Here is a 20,119-nt window from a genome sequence, read left to right on the forward strand (position 1 = left end):
GCATGACCAGGATCTGTCAGCACCCAGCCCTGCTGTGCCTGCCAGCACAAATCATTCTGGGGGGTTTAAACCTTCAGGTTATTCCACCACTCCAGGCAGTGGCCAGGGCAAGAAGCACACAGGCTTTTTGTATCCAAGCAAGATGCCCCAATGTTTTGCTCTGCTGAGAAGTGTTGCCTGCAGTGGAGTCCCCCCAAAGCCTTATGCAGTGCTCCCTGCCACCATGGTGTGACTGCTCAGCCTTCACTGTCACACCACTGGAGATCAAAAGGGGGTGGGAAGCTGGCACCAGCTCTGTTTTCTCCAGGGAATGTGCTCTTCTCACATCTGGATACATCTTTACCAGGTGGAAACAGCCTTTCTGAATCGTTTCCCATTCCACAAACCCAAGTACCAGTTTAGGAGAGACGTGTAGAGAGTATTCTGAGAAAGGGTCAGGCTGGAAGGGACCACAGCAGGTCACCAGGTCATATCTCCCTGCTCCAGCAGGGCCAGCCCTGAGCACACAGCACAGGGCTGTGTCCTTACGGTTCTGGAATAACTCCAGCAAGGGAGACTCCACAGCCTCTCTGGAAAATCTGTTCAGGGCTTGGTCACTGCACAGGGAAGTTCTGCCTCATGTTCAGGTGGAGCTTCTGTGCATCAGTTTCTGCCTGTTCCTTTCATCCTGTGGCAGAGCCTGGATCCATCCCCTGGCCATCCCCACTTTTTGCTATTTATACACATTAAAGAGGTCCCCTCTCAGGTGTCTCTTCTTTAGACTGAGCAGCCCCAGCTCCCTCAGCCTTTCCTCACAGCAGAGATGCTCCAGTCCCTTATTTCGTCACCCTCTGCTGGTCCCTCTCCAGGAGCTCCTGTCCCTGCTGTCCCGAGGAGCCAGAGCTGGACACAGCACCCAGAGGTGCCCCCAGGGCTGGGCAGGGGGACAGGATCACCCCTGACCTGCTGGAAATACTTTTTTTTCCCTGATGTACCCAGGGCACCATGGCCATACTGACTGTCTTGTCACGTGCTTGGGGAAACAATGCAGCATTTGAATTTTCAAAATATTGTACTTGGGAAAACAGTGTTCATTTCAGGATAGGGAACCATTTCTTCTTTCAAAATTACTCACCAGCAGTTTTAAATGACTGCAAGGTGGAAGGGGAGTTTTTTTAAGGATCTAACTGCATGTACAAATTATTTGCTTTTTCAAGGACTGGTAGTTTTTGTACAGTCTCCTTTTACTTATTTCCCTGTATATTTCAGTTCATACTCACATGGACTTCTGCCTGGTTTTCTCCAGCATCCAGCACACCAGAGTGGTTTGTCTGACTTGCAGTGCATTCACTTTGTCAAAATCAGTATAAATTAATTCAGTATAGTTGTCTGAACATTTACAATGCATGTGAGTCTGGATCCTGCAGCTCCAAAATTAATTTTTTCAGCACTAAACTCAGACTATGAAATTGCTTCTTATGCCAGGCTCACTTGAGTAGAGAGATGAAAAATTGAAGATCCTTTATATGTATTGTTTAAGAATGGTGAACTGGAGGGAAGAGGATGGTGTCACACTTGGAGCTACATCCATTCCTGCCGTCCCTCTGACAGCTCTTGTCACTTTTGCTAATGTACAGGAATGCATCACACAAGGTAAAAAAACTCACCACAGATTAGAGCAGGGAGGAAAAGGATGAAGGTTTGTTAGTAGGAGAATATCGGGAAATTAGAGCTGAGCACTTCAATAATATGAAATAAACATGTGGGCAGTAACTCCCAGGAAGGGAATGCAACATTTCCTTGTAAAAGAGGGTACAGCCCTCAGCTTTGAAAGGGAAATAAAAACATTATTGTGGCTATTTTCACATGAATGCCTTTTATTTGTTTTGTTGGGTTTTTTGTTGTGGTAGTTTTAATGTTGAGGTTGGATTTTTTTTCCCTTCAGTCTGGTAAGGCTTTGTGGTAGCAGTGATTTATAATATAACCTTTTCAATAAAATCATCACAAGGAAACCTAATTCCCAGGCTGTGCTCATTCTAGTACTGGTGTCTTCCCCATAGGATCCAGGCCCTAAAACTCCCCCCTCTGCCCCTTAATTCAGGATATTACAACATAACTGAGAGAAAAAAAAATACTGAGTAACCAAAATGAGCTCCACAATTCCTTCTGCCATTAGATCCCTTGCCCAATCCGTGTTTCAGGTGATTTCTCAAGCAACAAGTTGGCTGCCTGATAGGCTGGGATTATCAGGAGAGAACTCTGCTCCTGAACAAACAGGTAAATGGTCTGTGTTAAGCAACAGGTCAAACTACTGGAGGAGGGTAGAAAACCATCTGTTACACCTGGGTATGTAGGACAGCACACCACACAGAGACAATTGGCTTTTATTGTATGTACAGCAGGAGTTACTTCTTAAAAAAAATCCTCTTAGGTTTTTTGTAGTGATATAATAAATCTGTACATCATAGATTTTATAATTGCACCAACTTGAGTTTATGTATGCACAGAAAGAAAAACACACCACAGAAGAAGTGACTATGACAGTTGATGATAGAAAAAAAAATTGGTTTATCCCACTTGGAATAATACAGAGCATAATACATCATTGGGAAATACAGAGTCATAGTACTGGAAAGACCTCAGATCATCCTTCCCAGCTATTTTCACACCATGCCAGCACCTTGCATAGTAGCACTTTGGATATCCTGAGTGAAGTGGTATTATTCACCCTTAACTTAAAGTAATCACCCTTGTTATATAATTAATCTGAAGTTGTTTGTCACCAAGGCTGAGGCTTAGCAATGTGCAGAAGCATATGCTGACTTTAAACACATGAATAAATCCACTTAGGTCCTGTTGAGGTCAGAGCATGAGGTCAGCTGCTCCTACTCACAACAGGAATGTCTTAGCCTGGAGCTATGGCACAGTTAATTCTAGAAGCACTTCTCTCAAACCTCAGCTCTCCGAATCAAAGCCTGCAATAAACTCAGCTGAAAAATCCAGGCAGCTCTCACCTTGCTCTGTGCAACACCCAGAGCTCCCAGACCTAAAATAGGTGTTAAAACATGAGCAAGATTCTTATTTTGCCTCCCCATCCACATTTGGTAGCATTTTATGCTTTCAACTTTGTTTTTTCCTATGATGTTTTGCACATCAAGAACAGCAGAACTCTGCAAGAAATACACAGCAGAAAGTTTTCACTTGCAAAACACCTAGAACCAGCAAGAAGATGCAGTACCAGGAAATGCTGTAAAATTCCACTGATCCCCAAAACTGGTGTAATTGCCAGCCAGTTTCATCAAAAAAGCAGCACTATAAATCCAGTCCTCTCAAGAGCAAGACAGCACAAGGTCTGTATGGCCTGGAGCCCCAGCCTGTCTCCCAAAGAAAGAGCAGGGAGAAAGAAAATCTGTCAGAAAGTGTAAGAATAAAACCCAGTATTTATGCCTGCACAGTGCATTAAGCTGAAGAACTTTGGCAAAGGTATTTTGCTTTCAAAATGAATTTTTTTTCCACCCTGGCATTCCTTCTGCCTCAGATTCCCAAGTTTCATATATTGTTAGGAGTAAAATTACTCGAATTTCTTCCTGGGTCAAGTGGGATATAAAATACTAGTGACCTAGGGATAAAATCTTCCCCTCCTCTTTAAAGTGCCTTTGAAGGAGATCTCAATCACTTAAGAAAGTTACTTAGCTTGTATTCCCATTGGAGATATTAGGTAGTTTTATTGCTTTCATCTACAAAGAGTAATTTAATTCTTGTACTCTTTACTTAGTCAAAATTCACACTAAAGCTAAGACAAATCTTGGTGAGGACTTGTCTCCATCAAGGCAAATTTAAACACCAAAAAGCAAAACAAACTACAAACACAAATTAAGAAGTTGCAGGTATGGGCAGAAAAATTCTTTAGAAAGGAGAAGCAAGCCTTCATCTCTTAGTCCTCATTAAATAAATACCCATGCTTTCTTTGCTATATAGAACATCCAGAGACACAAAAGTGTGAGAAAAGGGACAAAAGGAATGAATATTTCACAGGTTGTTTCCAATCTATTGTTCTGACATCATTAAATTGCAAGGCAGTAAACAAGAAGTGTTCAATGTAATAATATCATGTAAAGATTTTATCTACTGTTCAAGTGGGTAGTTATTAAAATTCTTTGTGATTTTAATAACTAGACATTTGAACATTGGATCAAATTACAAGACACAGAAGGTGTTTTGTAAAACAAAAACCGCACAGGACGCATCACGGTGTTATTTGTGCCAGTTGACAAATTCAGTCTTTCTGACCCAAAACTGCAGTGTGGATCCTGCAGGTTGTGAGGATCCAGCTCACACTGACCCAAATACACAAGAAATGTATATCCTCAAATCTCCTGATCTTAAATGACAGCCCAAGGAGGGGATGGGATTCGTTATTGTGGGTCTTTGGGGTTGTCACAACTCAGTCGTCCCCTTGTGTTTTTAGTGCCTTAGCTTGTTTTTACAGCAGGACATAAATGATTTGCAAAGGAGTAAGAAGAGGTGAGGAACACACCCGCCAGATACAGAGATCCAACATCAAACCAAACAATGTTTATTTTCCTGAGGAGTGAAGGCAAATAAAAAACCAGATACCCTTTTTACACCAAATGCCTTGCTCTCCTTATCTGGAGAATTCATTCTCTCTTAACACATGTGAGCCCAAACCCTCACAGTTTGCAGTAAAGAATGTCCTTAATTTCCACCATTGAGACAAGCATTCAAGTGATCATCAAAACCTTAAGATGAACCACTTTTTTCATGTGTATCCATTCTCTGGGGTAAATTACAAACAAATCCCAGTGCTGTATCCTGCAAGTTACTCAGTGTTACTTCACTCTGTTCTACAGTACATGCTAAAGCTTCTGTAAATTAAAATCCCAGCTCAGTAATTTAAGAAGACTTCAAGTAATGTTATGTGCTGCCTCTACATTCCACAGCTCTTTGTTTTTAGGGTATGGATGTGCTACCCGTGGAGCTCAGTTTCATTCGGATTTCTTGAATTTAAGGAACAGTTGTTTTATCTTTCAGCAACAAAGACTGAGCATTTAAAAATGTCAGGGACTTGATGCCCACCCTTCCCATAACACAGAAAGTTCCTGGTAAAATCAAGAGAAAAAGTGTCTGTTGAGGGAACATGACACCAGGGGTTTTAATGCTCACACCATGAAGCACTGTAGAACAAATGAAGAAACAAAATTTATAGTTTGTATTGAATTAGAAATAAACAAAACTGTTCAGGCACATTCAGGCTGGTGAAACCTGTATTACTGAACTGGGATTTCCAAGCACAATAAAGCTCCAGAAGATTAATTTGTACCCAATTTTCAAAATAAAGAACATTAAAATGCCTTCAAGTGTTTTCATAACAAGCAGCATGCTTAAACGTACAACTATTTGATAGTCTGGTCTACTGTTCCACCACAGTGATCTCAGGAGGTTACACATAAACAGTATTTTTAAACAGTTAAAAGATTTTGACCATTCAGTTCTAATATTTTCTTGATAAAAAAGAAATTAAAACTCCTTCTACTTTGATACTGATTTACCAGGGAACCTTGAGTCCGTCAGAAATTTGAAATGTGTTTCTATTCTTCAGTAACTTTTTTTGATGAATGCTTTAAATTGAAAGCCCAAATATCTGCCAAAGTGTTGGACAGCTTAAAGGGAGGAAAGGGGCCAGGAGAAAAATCACTGTTGGCAAAGTAGGCACGAGGTCTATCATCCATTCAGGTCAGTAATTTAGTTGGAATGAATGATGATTTTCTTGGCTAAAGAGAACAGGCTTGGTCCTTTGTCCTCAGCAGGAAGACAGATGATGGAAAAATACAGGTAAAGCATGAAAAATGGTACCTGTGAAATACTGACATTTTACTCTTCCTTCATAGCCAAAATGAGAATTATGCCTTTGCTCCCATCAGTTTTTCATTTAAAACTAAAGGAGCCAGCTGCAATATTTAGCAAGGAAAAAAGGTTAAAAAACTCACCTGACCAACTACTCAGCACATGACAACACTGGTAGATCTATAAACTGAACTAAGGGAATTAATATTTTTTCAAAAGCTTCCTTCACAACTGCATATTTTAAGATCTCAGAAAGTGTTTGGCAAGTAAGACAAGCTTTCCAATGAAAAGCACTGTAGGGTTAACTATGCTCTACTCACCATTTACTGCTCCTAGCTTTGCATTTGATATGATGGTTTATCTACTTGTCTAACAAGCACTTGGGAGAAGGAATTAGAGCCCCTAAGATGAGTTTTTGCTTCAGCAGTACAGCTTCTCACACAGGGAAGAAAAGGTACATGTAAGATTTTACAAATACTTTGTTTGCGTGTAGCTTCAAGTAGATTTAAAAAAAACCCACCCAAGTTCTGTGTTTTAAAGCATAACTTCTTTTTAAGCAGAACATTGAACAATATGCTAGTATTGGTATTTGCATAATTTATTGATTTATGGCTAATGTCAAAGGCATCTCTCCACCTCCACGGGCTGAGCAGTGATTATAGCAGGCTACAGTTATTATATTATAGTAGGGTGTCTGAGTCAGCATTTTCCTTCTGCTTCTGAACACTCACCCACTTCCAAATTACAGCACAAACTGGATCTGGGCCTCTTTTTTCCCCCCTTTCAGTCGGACTAGAAAAATCAGTTGCTACTGTTGCAGTGAGGGAGCACAGTGGTGTTTTCTCTCTCTGTAGAGGTTCAGCCACATGAACTGGGTGTTTCAGTCCAGAGCTCTCTGTTGATGTTAATCTGGTGATCACCTTTGGGTCCTCCCTACACATCACTCAGGCTGGAAGTCACAGAGGGTCACTGGTGCCACCTCCCTGCTCCAGCAGGGCCATCCCAGAGCACAGGGCACAGGGCTGTGTCCAGATGGCTCTGGAATGTCCCCAGGGAGGAGCCTCCAGAGCCCCTCTGGGCTCTGCTCAGGGCTGGGCACTGCCCAGGGCAGAAGTTGTGCCTCCTGTGAGGGGAATTGCTGGGCTCAGGCCCTGCCCGTGGCTCTGGGGCCATTGCTGGGCCTGGAGCAGAGCCTGGGCCTGCTCTGACCTCTGCACACAGGGACAGCAGGGACAGACACAGGGACAGCCAGGGACAGACACAGGGACAGCCAGGGACACACACAGGGCCAGGGAGGGCTGGTTCCCCTCTCACTGGGGCTCCTTCCCAGGCTGAGCAGCCCCAGCTCCCTCAGCCTTTCCTGGGCACGGAGCTGCTCCAGGCCCTTGCTCAGCTCCAGGAGCTCCTGGCCCTGCTGTGCTGAGGAGCCAGAGCTGGGCACAGCATCCAGGGCTGGGCACAGAGGTATTACCTTCTGGAAATGCTCTTCCCAGTTCACCCCAGGACATCAGGTGGCTTCTTGGTCCCCACCTGCATCATTGCTCATCCTCCCTCCTCTTCCAGAAGAAACCACACACTCCTCCAAAAGCTGGACACATTCAGCACTGCTCGTATTTGGAGGAAGTGACTTCACCATCAGAGAGAAAAAGCGTTTTGGAAAAATAAACCAAAAAGACCACTGTTAACAGTGAACATCCTTTTATGCAAGTCATCAGCCATATCTGTATTCTCTAGTACTGCTCTGTAAACAAGTGCTCAACTGGTGAGCAGGAATGCCATCGGAGAGGGTTTGGCTTCATAGGTACGGCTCTCCCGAAGCCCCGTTCAGTTTGCTCCTGCTCTTGTTCCTGGAAAGGAGCTTCTTGCTCAGAATTCGTGAGAGTGTCCCTCCCTTCTTGCGGCTCTCCTCTGACAGAGGCTGCTGCAGGAACACCAGGTCGTTGTGGGACTGGCTCATGCCCGGGTCCTTCTGGTGGTGCTGCCGGCGGAAAAACAGCTTCGCGCTCTTCTTCAAAATCCCACCTGTGCAGGGAAAAAGGGGCAGGACACTTTAGACAGAACAGGCTGCTGTCCTCTTGAAACTCAGCTTTAACTGCAGCACGAGTGGGAAAAGCTGATCCTCTGATTTAAGGCTCCCTCCTTACACTTAGCACCTAATGCTCCTCTGGAGCACACACACATGCACAGACTGGGGTGGGTTGTACCCTGGGCTCTCACATGTCATAGAGGCACATCCAATCTTTCCAACCAGTGAAGTAGAAAGGATTTTATAAAAAGAATGAAAGAGAGGAAATAATGTTACTCTTTGTTGTTTCAGAGATCAAAGGAGGTGAAGATCAGCCTGTGAGGCACCACGTGAAGCAAATTTTAATTTGAAGTGCAGGACAACAGTACCTGGCAGTAAACATATGTGCAGTGGTTCTGCAAGCCAGGCAGCAGGTGTTCTATACAAATTCAGCAGCACCACCCAGAGTAACACTCACAAAGCATTTGCTATTCTAAAACCCTGTGAGGAATAGCAATGCACTTCAAGCAGATTAAAAATAATATTACATCTGCTTCCAACAGGTTCAGAAGTCTGCCCAAATCCTTCCTGTGGTAAATTAAGTTGCTGTATTTTGTCGTGTTCCTTCCCGTGACCTCCTGTCAAACCCAGCATGCAGCCAAGGCAATTGCAGCTGTCATCTCACCAGGGACTCATGCTGCCAACAGCAGCTATCACTACTCCTCTCCTTGCAAGCTTGGGTTGTTTTTGCAGCCATTCTGCCAAATTCCAGCCTCCCTCTCCATGTGTGCCTGGTGTGCAGCTGGCAGGGACACTGCTCCAGGCTACCAGCAACACTCAGCCTGGCTGGGACATCAGCTCTGTGTTAAAATAGCATCAGTTTTGTATGGAATTGCTAGGGCTGCTGTCCCAGGTGGCAAGAGCCCGTTTGAGCAGAGGAGGACCCAGGTGACAAGCCAGCACAGGAGCTTCTGGCAGTCAGACTTGGATGTGGGGACAGTCACCTCCCTGGCAGAGCTTCCACACCCCCTCCCTGCACCACTATCAGGTTTCCTGATCCTTTCTCAGTTCAGCTATTAATTCCTGTCATGCCATGGTCTTCATTCTGCTTTTCCTCCCACTGCAAATGGACACAAAAAGCAACACAGGGCAGTTCTTTCACGGGACACTGCCACAGCTAGAATTAAATGTTTGTCCCCCGAGGACCTGCCAAGGACTCTGTGTCACTTTGCACACAGTGACAGATGCAGAACAGGTATTTCAAGGCAGCCAGATGCTGCTTTGTGCACACCAAAGCAGTCATAAAAATGTACTTGTGTTTATTACTGTGTACTTTAAGGGCTGAGCACTCAGCACCTGGGAGGACGTTCAAGCATGGCTTTTTTCTGGCAGCTGCTCAGACTCCCCTCACAGGGCACAATGGGATGGGAAGCAGAAATCAGCTGAAAGCAACCAGAACTCGTGGATTTGAATCTTGACTGCTCTCCCATCAGCCTCTGACTGATCTTTCTGCCAAGGCAGTATCACTTCAAGCTGTCAGCAGCAGCACAAAAGCAGCAGTGTTGCACCCCAGGACAGTGACAGCTGCTGATGTGCAGAGGCCTCGCTGCTGTGCAGCTCCTGTTTGAGCAGGCAGCTGCTCTGCCCAGCAGCACTAGGACACAAGGGTTTATCCCTAAGCAGATTTTTAGTCCCATCCATTCTGTCAACCAGACTGATTTTCTACACCAGGAAACAGCACCCAATTAACAACGCTCCAAATATTGTGCCGGTGGCCTGGGACAACTCCCTGCAGCTGAAAATCCGTGGGCAGCACTTCCCTGAGAGCAGCACAGGCTCAGCACAAGCAGCAGCCCTGACACAAGAGCTCCCTGGCGTTCAGCCTCTGCTGCCTGGAAGCTTGCCACATGCCCAGCAGTGTGCAGCCAGCTTGGAGCATGCTGCCTGGCAGCGGCTCTGGCTGCTGTGCAGACATGCAGCCCTGGGAGAGGCAGGGCAGGGCAGGGCAGCAGCCTGGCAGTGCTCGTGCTGGTTTATGTGCTGGTTCATTTGCTGGTTCGTGTGCTGTTTGCATGCTTATTCCTCCAGCTCAACAGGATCCATGTGGCAGCCCTGCCCCCAGCACCAGATGAGCAGGGAGCACTGTATGAACTCATTGCACTGATGTAGGGTGTTCTCAAAATGCTGGTCACTTCTGAATTTCATTTGTGCTAATGGAGGAAGATTTCCTTCCACATCTACAAGGATACCAACAGAGATTGCTTTCCATTCCTTCCCAACTTCCAAAACAGTTTTCATACAGGTGGTTTTGTAAAAAATTGCTGATTTTGTAAATACCTGCTGAGATTGTGGTAGCTCTGTAAATTAGGCTAGAAAAGCTTTATCTAAAAATCACTAAGCAGCAGGTTTTGAAGTAAGTTTTGTTTGTATGTATATCCAGTTATGGGGTCACACATGGTTTGCACGAGCAGATTTTGATTGATGTAGAGCATCTCTCCAAACCATCCCTGCTGCCCTCTCTGTGTGACCCTCCTGGACAGCACAACCACCAGAAAGATGATTTGTCACAGCAGACTGGTCTGCTAAGACACCTGAGCACAGGAAGGTAATTTTGGAAGGAGAAAAGGAATGGATAGGGGAAGAAGAAAAATGGGTGTCAAACTAATTTTCGCTTCAGTTTTTACAATGAGTGTCTCATTGTAAAGCTACATTTTCTTAGGGATAAAAAAAAAGAGACAAAAATAACTTACTGTGTAGGTAATTAATTCTGGCTGGCATAGCAGTCATCTTAAGTTTATAAAAGGGAACGGGTAAGAAAGAGGAAGTCAGAAAGGTAAAAAAAACAAACAAACAAAAATATGCAAGAGTAAAAAAAAGTGCTAGCTTTAAGACATTAACACACACAAAAGGCTTTTCAAAGCAGAAGGGGTTTTGTTTGGGTTTTTGGCCTTATTTGGCTTTTTTTGTTGTTGCATTTGCGGTTTTATTTGTGGTGGGTTTTTTTGTTGTTTGTTTTTTTAAGGGAAAGCATTTGACAAACAGAAGCCTTGAACTATTCACAGCTCACTGAAGGCAGGGGGGCTGAAATGTTTTCCCATCTTACTCCATAAAAGCTACTCAGCTGTGACAAAGCAGAGATTCAAGACTTCCACAAAGACATCTGTGTATAATGAAAGGGATTTGAGCCAGTTTTTTTTCAAGTATTTTTTCAAGATGATACAACTCTCTCAGGGATATTTTGCAGTTTTTAGCAGACTTATACTGAATTGTGTGAAAAGGATCCCAAGAAGCCTCATCTCTTTGCACAGGGAAACCCAAAACGAGACAACAACTCACATACAAACTTCCACTTGCCTGCTTTAGAATATCATGTTGAAGAAGAGTCCAGAGGTTTTGCAGTTTCTCACACAGCTTCCTAAACTTTTCCAGGCTCCAAAATGAGCCAAATCCCTTGACAACTAACCCACTCCCCACACCCTAAACACACCCAAGGCTTTCCAGTGCCTGGGCATGTGTGTGACACGGATTGTTGCTGTTCCCTCCTGATCTCTCATGTGGAGCAGTCCAGCTGTGGGAAGGCCAGAGAGCTCCATGCTCCAAGGGAGGGTCCTGACAAAGAGCTCCAGTGTCTGCCCTTGGGTGAGGGGGGTGAAAATCCAGTAAAATAGGGAGCTTTTGTAGTGAGCCATTTCCCAGGGTCTCTGGGTGAGGAAAGGATAGAAAATAATAAAGCAGAGAGGGATGGATATGAGTGAAAAGCACAGTATTTTTTGCAACTTTAAGGTGCAACCTGTGTGCCTGTTTGGGGCACAGTCCACTGCACTGACCCTTTTGTAAGACTTCCTAATAGTCCCTGTGTTTACCACAAACCAGTGCTCAGAGGTTACTGGATTTACCAAGGAAACACAAAGAACCCTAAGACATTTTCAAACTGCAGTTATTCAGGTTTGTAACTACCTAAGCAAGTTTATGTGATACCTTATTTATTTATTTATTAAATTAACTTTTATTCCATTTTCTTTAGCAAATGACGCATTAATGAAATGAGTGAAAAGGGGGAATCTCTTCAGCAGGCAGTTTCTGCTTCAGCTGTGGTGCTTCCCTAAACACACTTTAGTGAGGGCAGCCTTGTGCTCAGAGAGGTGAAGGGGGATAGATTGGAAAGCAAGAGTGGATCCCTGCCATCTTCACCCTGGTAATGGGGCTGGCAATACAGGAGAAGTCCTTGGTTAGAAGGACACAGTTTTCCTTGAAGAATTGATAATGTGCCTAGTGATGTCTCTCCCAAATAACTGAGTTGGCTGTAATGAGCTGCCAGCTTCTAAGGGTGAGCTGTTTCCTCATGGAGGGGAGGGTAAGAAAGCCTGAGCTGGCTAAGAGAGCTGCAAGTAGAACAGCTTCAACCAACACCACAATCACAAAGAGTTTGAAGGACAAAAAAAATCAATAAGAAAGGATGAACTACTGCAGCCAATTACACAGAGAAAGCAGTCGCTGAAGTGGAAGTGAGGGTCATATACCTTTAGATTTTTTCATGCTCCCAGTTTCTGAAACACTTAATGAGCTCCCAGATATTTCTTCAGAGGTCTGGTCCAGGAGTGTGCTGGTGTCCCACTGCTGGCTGCCATTCTCCAAAGCCCAGGCCTTGTGGGTGCTCTGCTGTGGGTCACTGCCAGGGACTCTTTCTGAAGCATCCAGTGACTGCTTTTTGTCAGAGGTGATTTTTGCAACAGCTTCCTCCACAGAGGGTGGATCTGCTTCCCTGCAGGAGCTGTCCATGGCTGCAGCATAGTCCATCATCAGTGCAGCTTCACTGTCCTGAGATAAAGAGGTCTGCCCAGTGGAAATAAAAAACAACACTGACACAAGTCATCCTGCTGGAGAAAAACAAACCTCCCTGCAAGAGTTATTTTAACTCTTCACACTTGTATTGCTCAGGACCATCAGCAAGCCACCTGAAACTTCCTTAGCTCTAATAAAGGAGAGGAGCACTTAGCTAAGTTTTAATGATATTGCAAAGGCCAAATGAGCGAAAAAATCAATTAAGGAAATGCCTTCCACCTATCCCTGGCCCCACCACAAGTAACAGGACTCCCCCATATGTGCTGCTGTAATGAAGTGCCAGCATACACAGAGAATCTTTTGGTCCTTCTAAGAAAATTAACATCACAGCATTTCATCTTGTCTCATTATTTGCCCTCCCTCTGGAACAGAGACCAGAGAACAAGAGATTTTTCAGAGGGTTTTAACAACTTTGAAAAAAAGTATAAAAATTTGCCATACTTTTTCAGTGCCTCTTCTCTACATGAGTGAAACACAGAATATAAAGAAGAAAAAACCTGAGGCTGAGTATCTAAATTATTTTACTTTACAAAAAGGCCCAAAACTACACAGCTTAAACATAACATGTGGCTCAAGATTGGCACTGGATTGCTGAAAATCTCTGTGGTATAGTATTAATGATTCAAAATTAAAAGTGGTATTTCTTATATATATACACACAAGTATTTCCTTACATTCATGGGCTAGACTTGGCATTTAGAGTGAAAACATCCCTGGTTGCCTGTGTGTCTGTTTCAGCTCTTACCTTTAATATGAAATTACCTTTGTCTTGTTACAATACCTTCTTGTTTTATATACATATTTTTTATGTATCCTCTCTTCTCACCTAAACTGATTGTCCCAAATCCCTAAAACCACTCCTATCCAAGGACGAAGTGCATTTTAGTCAAGCTCTCCAATCTAACAATCAGAACCCAACACCCTGATTTGGCTGAACTTGAAACAGTCACAGAAATAACCTGGCTCACAAAACTGGACTCTGCAGGGACACAGGAGCCCTGTTAAGGCTGCAGTCAGTGCAGAAAAGGCTTTCCAGAACTCTAAGTGCTGTTTTCTGCTCTACCTTGGACACCCCTGATATGATAATGGTGCTTTTCTTCCGAGGGGACTTCAGCTTCTGCCTCGCAGACTGGCTCAGCTGCCGAATGGCTGCTTCTGCCACGGGGTCTGTGCCGTTCAGTACCAGCAGCTCTGCAAAGAAAGGAGCATTTCAGAGGGGGAAGGAAACAGGAAAAAACAGAGCAGACACAGGCAGAGTTCGTCCTGGATTTAAAATTGCATAAACGCCATAAACTTACCAATTCACCACCCAGCTGTCTTTCCCTCCTGTCACCCATTTTTGGAGAAAAGGTACCAAAATGTGACTTACAAACCCTTTCCACGAGAATAAAGGAGGTTCTGGAAGCCTGGACAAAGCACCCATTATTTCAACGCACTGCTACCCTGTGCTGACAGTAGGGACATCATGAATTATCCCAGCCATGAAGAACCATAGTTCTAACATGGTACAAGGCTGGCACAGAATGCTGCTTCCTCAGGTGGCTTTTTTGTTATTTTGCCCCTTTTCCAGATCTCCCTGACCAGCATTTCCAGTTTTGCTATGGCACTGTGATAGGGTGGGGAAGGCAAAGTAGCTGCCTCCAAATCCTGTAAAGTGCAGTGCCCAACCACTGCAGAGGAATATAAAATCTTCTGTATAAAATGCTCTTCACTGACAAACACAAGTTTATTTTTAAGCATGGCCCTTTCTGGCATCTAGGACACGAACACACATTAATCAAATTCATCAAGCTCAGGAACAAACAAGGCTAACGAAGTCAACAAGACAAAAATCCCCATGTTTAATTGCCTGAGGTGGACTTTTCTGGCAAGAGTTTTAACAAAAACAAAAAGAACAGAGGCAGGAATAGCACCAGTGTTAACTAAACTGAGCAGTGCCTTTTGTTACTGCGACAGTAATGTAAGAAAAGATGAAGCCTAGGATTAAAAATATGTGTGTATGTCTCCACACTCATCTCAAACCTTAACTTTTTCCATCTCCCCAGCCCCTGCATTAATTCTTATTATTGCCATCACTCAGAACTATGGCACACACACACAGAACATCTTTTCCAGAGTGCTTGCTGCTATTTTGCCAGGATGTTTGTAATAACTTTTACCTAAGTTACTGCCATACCCCAAAGCTCCTTTGTATTTCTTTCATTTGGCTTTAGTTTGAATGAGTAATTCCTCCTGCAATACTGTATCAACACTTCACAGAAATCCCCCCAATATAAACACTGTCCATAACAATATGGAATAAGCTGTCTCCAGGTAAATTTTCCAGTAAGTGTTTTGTGTCTTTAATATCATATTTCAGAGAGTCAACTCTGAAGTCTTGCACTTAACATTTCCCAAATTGATGTAGTGATACCACACTGCTTCACGGTGTCAGAGTGTTTCTTACCCTAGAGACAGGAAAAGATCCAAGTGCTGTTACAGCTATTCATGCTTACTGCTTCTTGCCCTTCCCCACATTTGTTGGCCAATACATTTCTGTCTCTCAGAAAGCTCCTGACTGTGCCAGGAGCAGCCCAGATCATCTCCAGGCTGTCCATTCCCCACTCAGATCTGTACAAAGCCAAGTGAACTCCACAGCAGGAGCCACTGGCAGCCACACTGGGTCACAGCTGTCACTGCTCCTGCCCACAGAGCCACTGAAAGGTTCAGTGGTGACCACACACAGGACTGAAAAATGTGCTCAAGATTTAGAGCTGCAACTTGAAAAGGTAAATTCCCCAGAGACAAAATCAGGTTCATATACAATTCAAAGTGAATGTATAATTATATCAATGTCTCCATGACACTCTGGAGGAATTTCAGCTGTATCCAGGTGGCTTAGGAAGGTGGACAAATGGGCACAGCAAGGCCAAAAAAGCTCAGTGGCAGGGCTAGGAAAAGAGTTGAGTCTTCAATCTAGCCTCTGCCTTCTCTTCAGACACAGGGGATTTAGAGGTGCATGTCACAGGGTTTTAATTTAGTGCAGCATCCTCCACGCCTTTATAAAAGGAGGCATCTTTCATTCAAAAGTAAGAGAACAGACTTACTTTTGGCTTCTCTGCAGCCTCCTCCCCTCTCCAAACCACAGCTCATTGTTATTTATTCAAAACCAGTAATTTAAATTGCCAATTAAAACCAGATTTTTATTTCAAGGCTGCCATACCCCAAACCACAGTGCTTTTTAACAAAAACACCCTAGTGCTGCTGACAGGCAGCAGCCACATGGGCTGGCTGTCATTTTAACAGGATCACATTAATTCCATGTGCAGACCAGAGAAATGTTCTGCTTAGCAGCACCAAACATTTTTATTACCTGTATCTGAAGATGATAAAGTTTTGCTGACTGGAGCACCATGAGAATGGAGGGCTTCAACAATGAAATCCTTTTCAGTCACCTTTACTTTAACTGGAGTTTTCACAGGAGAATCTGAGGACCAAGTGTTTTGGTTATTTGAACTGGTCAAGACATTTTTCATCGTGTTAATAATAATTTATTATAACCTGAACAGTTATGCCTGTTCAAATCGTGCTTGAGAAAATTGTTTACCAGAAATTCTCAACATATGTTCTCTGGTAAACCTGACCCTAAAAGGCCAGTGAAGTGTGAGAATTTTTTTTTAAATTTTTAAATGTTTAAAACACTGAAGAATGTTTTTAAACATTCTACTGTAACACATTAGACAACACCCACTTAAATAAAAGATTTGCCTTAACAACTTGAAAGAACACAGATCCTTGTGATGCTTCACACGAAGACTGTTCACAGGTTGTACTTCTACAATTTTCCCAAGAAAAACTGGAAAATCTGCTCCTGGAGGACATGCTGAAAAGTATTCTGTCACCAGGTAACACCAAGCTTCATCAGAGATGCTAAAGCAGATCAGGGTTAGAAGGCACAGGATGGTTTGTTATCTGCAAACCTCTGATATATTTGCCACGTGAAAAACCATCCTCCAAAATCCAGCCCTTCTACATTATCACACCATGGTGAAGATTTACAGAATGAAAAAAAAAAATTAACTGCTTCTCTTGTAAGAAACAAGTTTTGGTGAAAATTACAATTCTAATTCTGGAGAATACGAACAACAACCCCACCCCAACACATCAGAGAACTCTGGAACTGGTGCTTCCCTGACATCCCAGTCCCCAGTGCTTCTCCTGGTGCCCATGGAGGAACACAGGAAGGTGTGGAGAAGCTGACCTGTGCTCAGGGGGGAGGATCTCCCCTCCAGACGAGGTTTGGTTCTCACAGCAGTGACAGTGGTGACCACAGTCCCACAGGGCATCACCGTGCGGTCCTTCTCGATCTTGGTGGCCAGCACTGGAGAGGAGACCTGCCTTGCCTTCAGCTCACTGGGCTCTATAAAAGAGAACTAAGGAGACAAAAAACACCACCTCAGAAGCACAGTCAGGCAGGAAGGACTCTGTTTCTAGCTGGTACTCCTTTTAGGTTTTGCTGAGCCAAATTCAAGAGTTAATTCTTTCAACGAGACACTGCTGGAATCTGAAATGCAGGGAACTTTCAGAACTTTGGGCCTGGAAACCAAAGCTTAGAATTAAACCCAGGATTTGATCTGAGGCCTTGGAAAAGGTTCCCAAACTGAGGTGCTGGAAGGGAGAATGTGGATTTGTAGTTTAAAGCAGAGACAAATTAAGTTAAGAAGAGGAAAGTTTAGAGTTTTAGAGTTTAAGATATAGAAAAAATAAAAGTAGCTACAAAGGTAAACAAGACGTTTAGAATGCAGCACTGTAGGTTTGTGTCTCATAACAGAATTGGCTAAGAAAGCTCACACTGTAGCGTGAGTCCATAAGACAAAATATTTAAGGACTGGGTCAAAAACATAAATATCCTTGTTGGCAGTGTTTTATTGGTCAAAAAATCCTTAAAAGGTCTTGTAAGTAGAGGTCTTGTGACCTTCTGAACCATGCAGTAAAGATGTGAGCCAAACACATCTTCCTGTCTATGCAGAAGACAAGAAAAATAAACCCCACCATCCAAAACAACTCAGAGACCCCATCTCTCAATTCCTTCCAAAATCCCTTAAGACACAAACACCCTGCCACCAGAACAGGCTGCTCTGACTCAGCCACAAGGCCAAGCAGTTCCTGAAGGAACAGAAGCCCCCCAAAGCCCCAGGGCCAGCAGTACCTCTGCAGTGACAGAGCCCAGCCCGGGCCCTGGCTCCGAGCTGCTCAGTGCAAAGCTGTGCTGGCCACAGGGCTGCTTCCTGAACAGGTCCAGAGGGACAGTCACCTGCCCGGATAAAGGACCTGCAAGGACAAAATCAGCAAGGTCAGCCCAGATCTAAGCTGCCAGGACGTGTAAGGGAGAGAATATAGGAAGGGAGGAGAAAAATTCAGGCGAAAAAATCGCAGTAACTGGTTCTACACCACGGGGAAGAGAAGTGGCATTTTACAGCTTTTTTGTCATTTTATGACTATTCCTCAGCCTGGGCTAATACTGTGAAAGAGGAAAGAATGGAACCACGAAATATTACTTATTTACTGTTGTTTCTGGCCGTAATTTTCCCCTTTATATGCAGAATGTCTAGGGGAAAAAGGAAACAACTGTTAGGTCCTTGGACAATCTCCATAACCAGTTTCTGCATCTTTCATTTCAGAGGGCAATCTGGAGTCCTGGTTAATTGGTATATCACAAAAATAGTGTTTAATTTGAACTTTAGTAAGACTTCAGCAATTCTCTTGTTCCTCCCCTGACTTTATCAGCTCCACTAGACCACAACAAATTATTAGCCAAGGTACAGCATGATTTCAGAGATGAAATCCTATTTTTCCGTGCAAAGCAGAATGTTTAAAAACAATAAATACCTACACTTCACTGGCCTTTTGGGGTCAGGTTACCACAGAACATGTGCTGAGAATTTGTATTAAACAATTTTCTCAAACACTTACAATTTGAACAGGTGTAATAAACTCTTGCTATACCTGCATTATACAAGTAGGGATCTACACTGTATTCACATAACTCAGCACTCTGCTCATTAATTTACTTTGAGTCTTCTACTGAAGTGTTTTGGAGAAGAACAGCTCAGCAAGTAGGGAGGGGAAGAGGGGGAGGAAGAGAATTGTCAGTGCAATCCACTGGGACCTTTTTCTTCAGGAAACCAGGCTGAAAGTTAGAATGCAGAACATTCCTGGTGTTATCTGAAGGACTAAAGATGCTTAGGTACAGTTAAGACTACATTTTGTCCAAGAAAAACATTAGTTTGCTGACTCCACATACGTATTCTTTTAAAAATAAAAAATAGCATCAACATCAGAAATTTTTTAAAGCTTTTGACTTTCCAATCCCTCCAATAATTATGCATCATAAACAAGGTATTGCACAATTTTGTATATCTAGATTAGTAAAAATAATTCTGAAACAACAGAATTGAGTTGTAAAAATGTTTGAGCACCCCTGTTTTATATTTAATCCAATGTAATCAGACTAGGAGTGTTTTACACCTGATTGTGATTTTCATACCTGAACTGTAAGGCACTCTCTGGGACTTGAAAAGGAAGGATTTACAGTTAACCCCCATGATTCCCCTTCAGCCACAGAAAAAACTCAAAAGCTTAACTTGAAACCAGAAAGGGTCACAGTGGATCTGTTAGGTGTTTAAAAGATGGAAAAATACAGGATATCAGCACCTGGGAGAGTCAGTATGTTTACTATGTTGAGAAAGAAACTCAAATATTCTCTGTTAACCTTAACCCAGGCACCTGGTCAGTGTATTTTCCTTCCACCCATGAGTTCTGACAGATCTCACAGTCTCTGTGGCCACCCAGAAATAAAAGGGGACTTCTGCCAACACTCAGCAAAGCTCACATGCTGATCATGCAAAATAGCTCAGTCTTAAATACTTACTATCCAACTTTCCATCTTCTACTATTTGCAGTTGCAACACTTTTGATTTGGCACTTAGTTCACTGTGAAGGAAACAAAACCAAGTTAGGTCTTTGCAGCCCAAGCAGATTTTCCTTCCCATGCAGGTTTTCCCCTTTCCCCAGCTTTTCTCAGCCCCCTCCAAGCCAAACACTGCACCTTGCAGGTGGGTAAGAGTGACTGAAGGGATCACAGTAAAAAACCATGGCCTGGGTGCCTCCTCCCCTTTTGCACAGGTTCAATTTGTTGAATTTCAGAGGATTTTCTTCTTCCCAGGAGCTGACAAACACTGCCCTCCAAGCTGAAGATGGTTCCTGGTCTGACTGCTACACCACAACACCAAAAAGCTTTCTTTCTCCTGGCAGGATCAAATTTGTAAGTCAGGATGCTGGAACAGGCTCAATCAACATCCCTGTCTACAACAGGATACATGCCAGAAAACAAAAGTAGTTACAGCTTTAAATGACAAGAGTCAGTATCACTTTTCCAAAACAAGACTC

General features: G+C 43.5%; 1 protein-coding gene across 3 annotated transcripts in view; it reads right to left on the minus strand.

Annotated features, from left to right (window-relative positions):
- Positions 1–7,525: 7,525 nt before the first annotated feature.
- Positions 7,526–20,119, minus strand: part of C2CD2 (C2 calcium dependent domain containing 2) — a 32,448-nt gene continuing 19,854 nt past the window's right edge. For 2 of the 3 annotated variants that reach the window (XM_041399895.1, XM_041399894.1), the window contains exons 8-14: positions 19,602–19,663; positions 17,880–18,001; positions 16,932–17,103; positions 16,044–16,157; positions 13,755–13,882; positions 12,370–12,682; positions 7,526–7,866 (exon numbers count right to left, since the gene is read on the minus strand). In XM_041399895.1, the coding sequence (XP_041255829.1) occupies positions 7,640–7,866; positions 12,370–12,682; positions 13,755–13,882; positions 16,044–16,157; positions 16,932–17,103; positions 17,880–18,001; positions 19,602–19,663 (1,138 nt within the window). In that variant the 3' untranslated portion in view covers positions 7,526–7,639. Of the gene's footprint in view, positions 7,867–10,599; positions 10,637–12,369; positions 12,683–13,754; positions 13,883–16,043; positions 16,158–16,931; positions 17,104–17,879; positions 18,002–19,601; positions 19,664–20,119 lie in introns of all 3 variants that reach the window. The other variant, XM_041399896.1, reaches the window with a different exon arrangement.

Source organism: Onychostruthus taczanowskii, unplaced genomic scaffold, assembly GCF_017590055.1.
Source record: "Onychostruthus taczanowskii isolate IOZ18803 unplaced genomic scaffold, ASM1759005v1 scaffold17, whole genome shotgun sequence".
NCBI lineage: Eukaryota > Metazoa > Chordata > Aves > Passeriformes > Passeridae > Onychostruthus > Onychostruthus taczanowskii.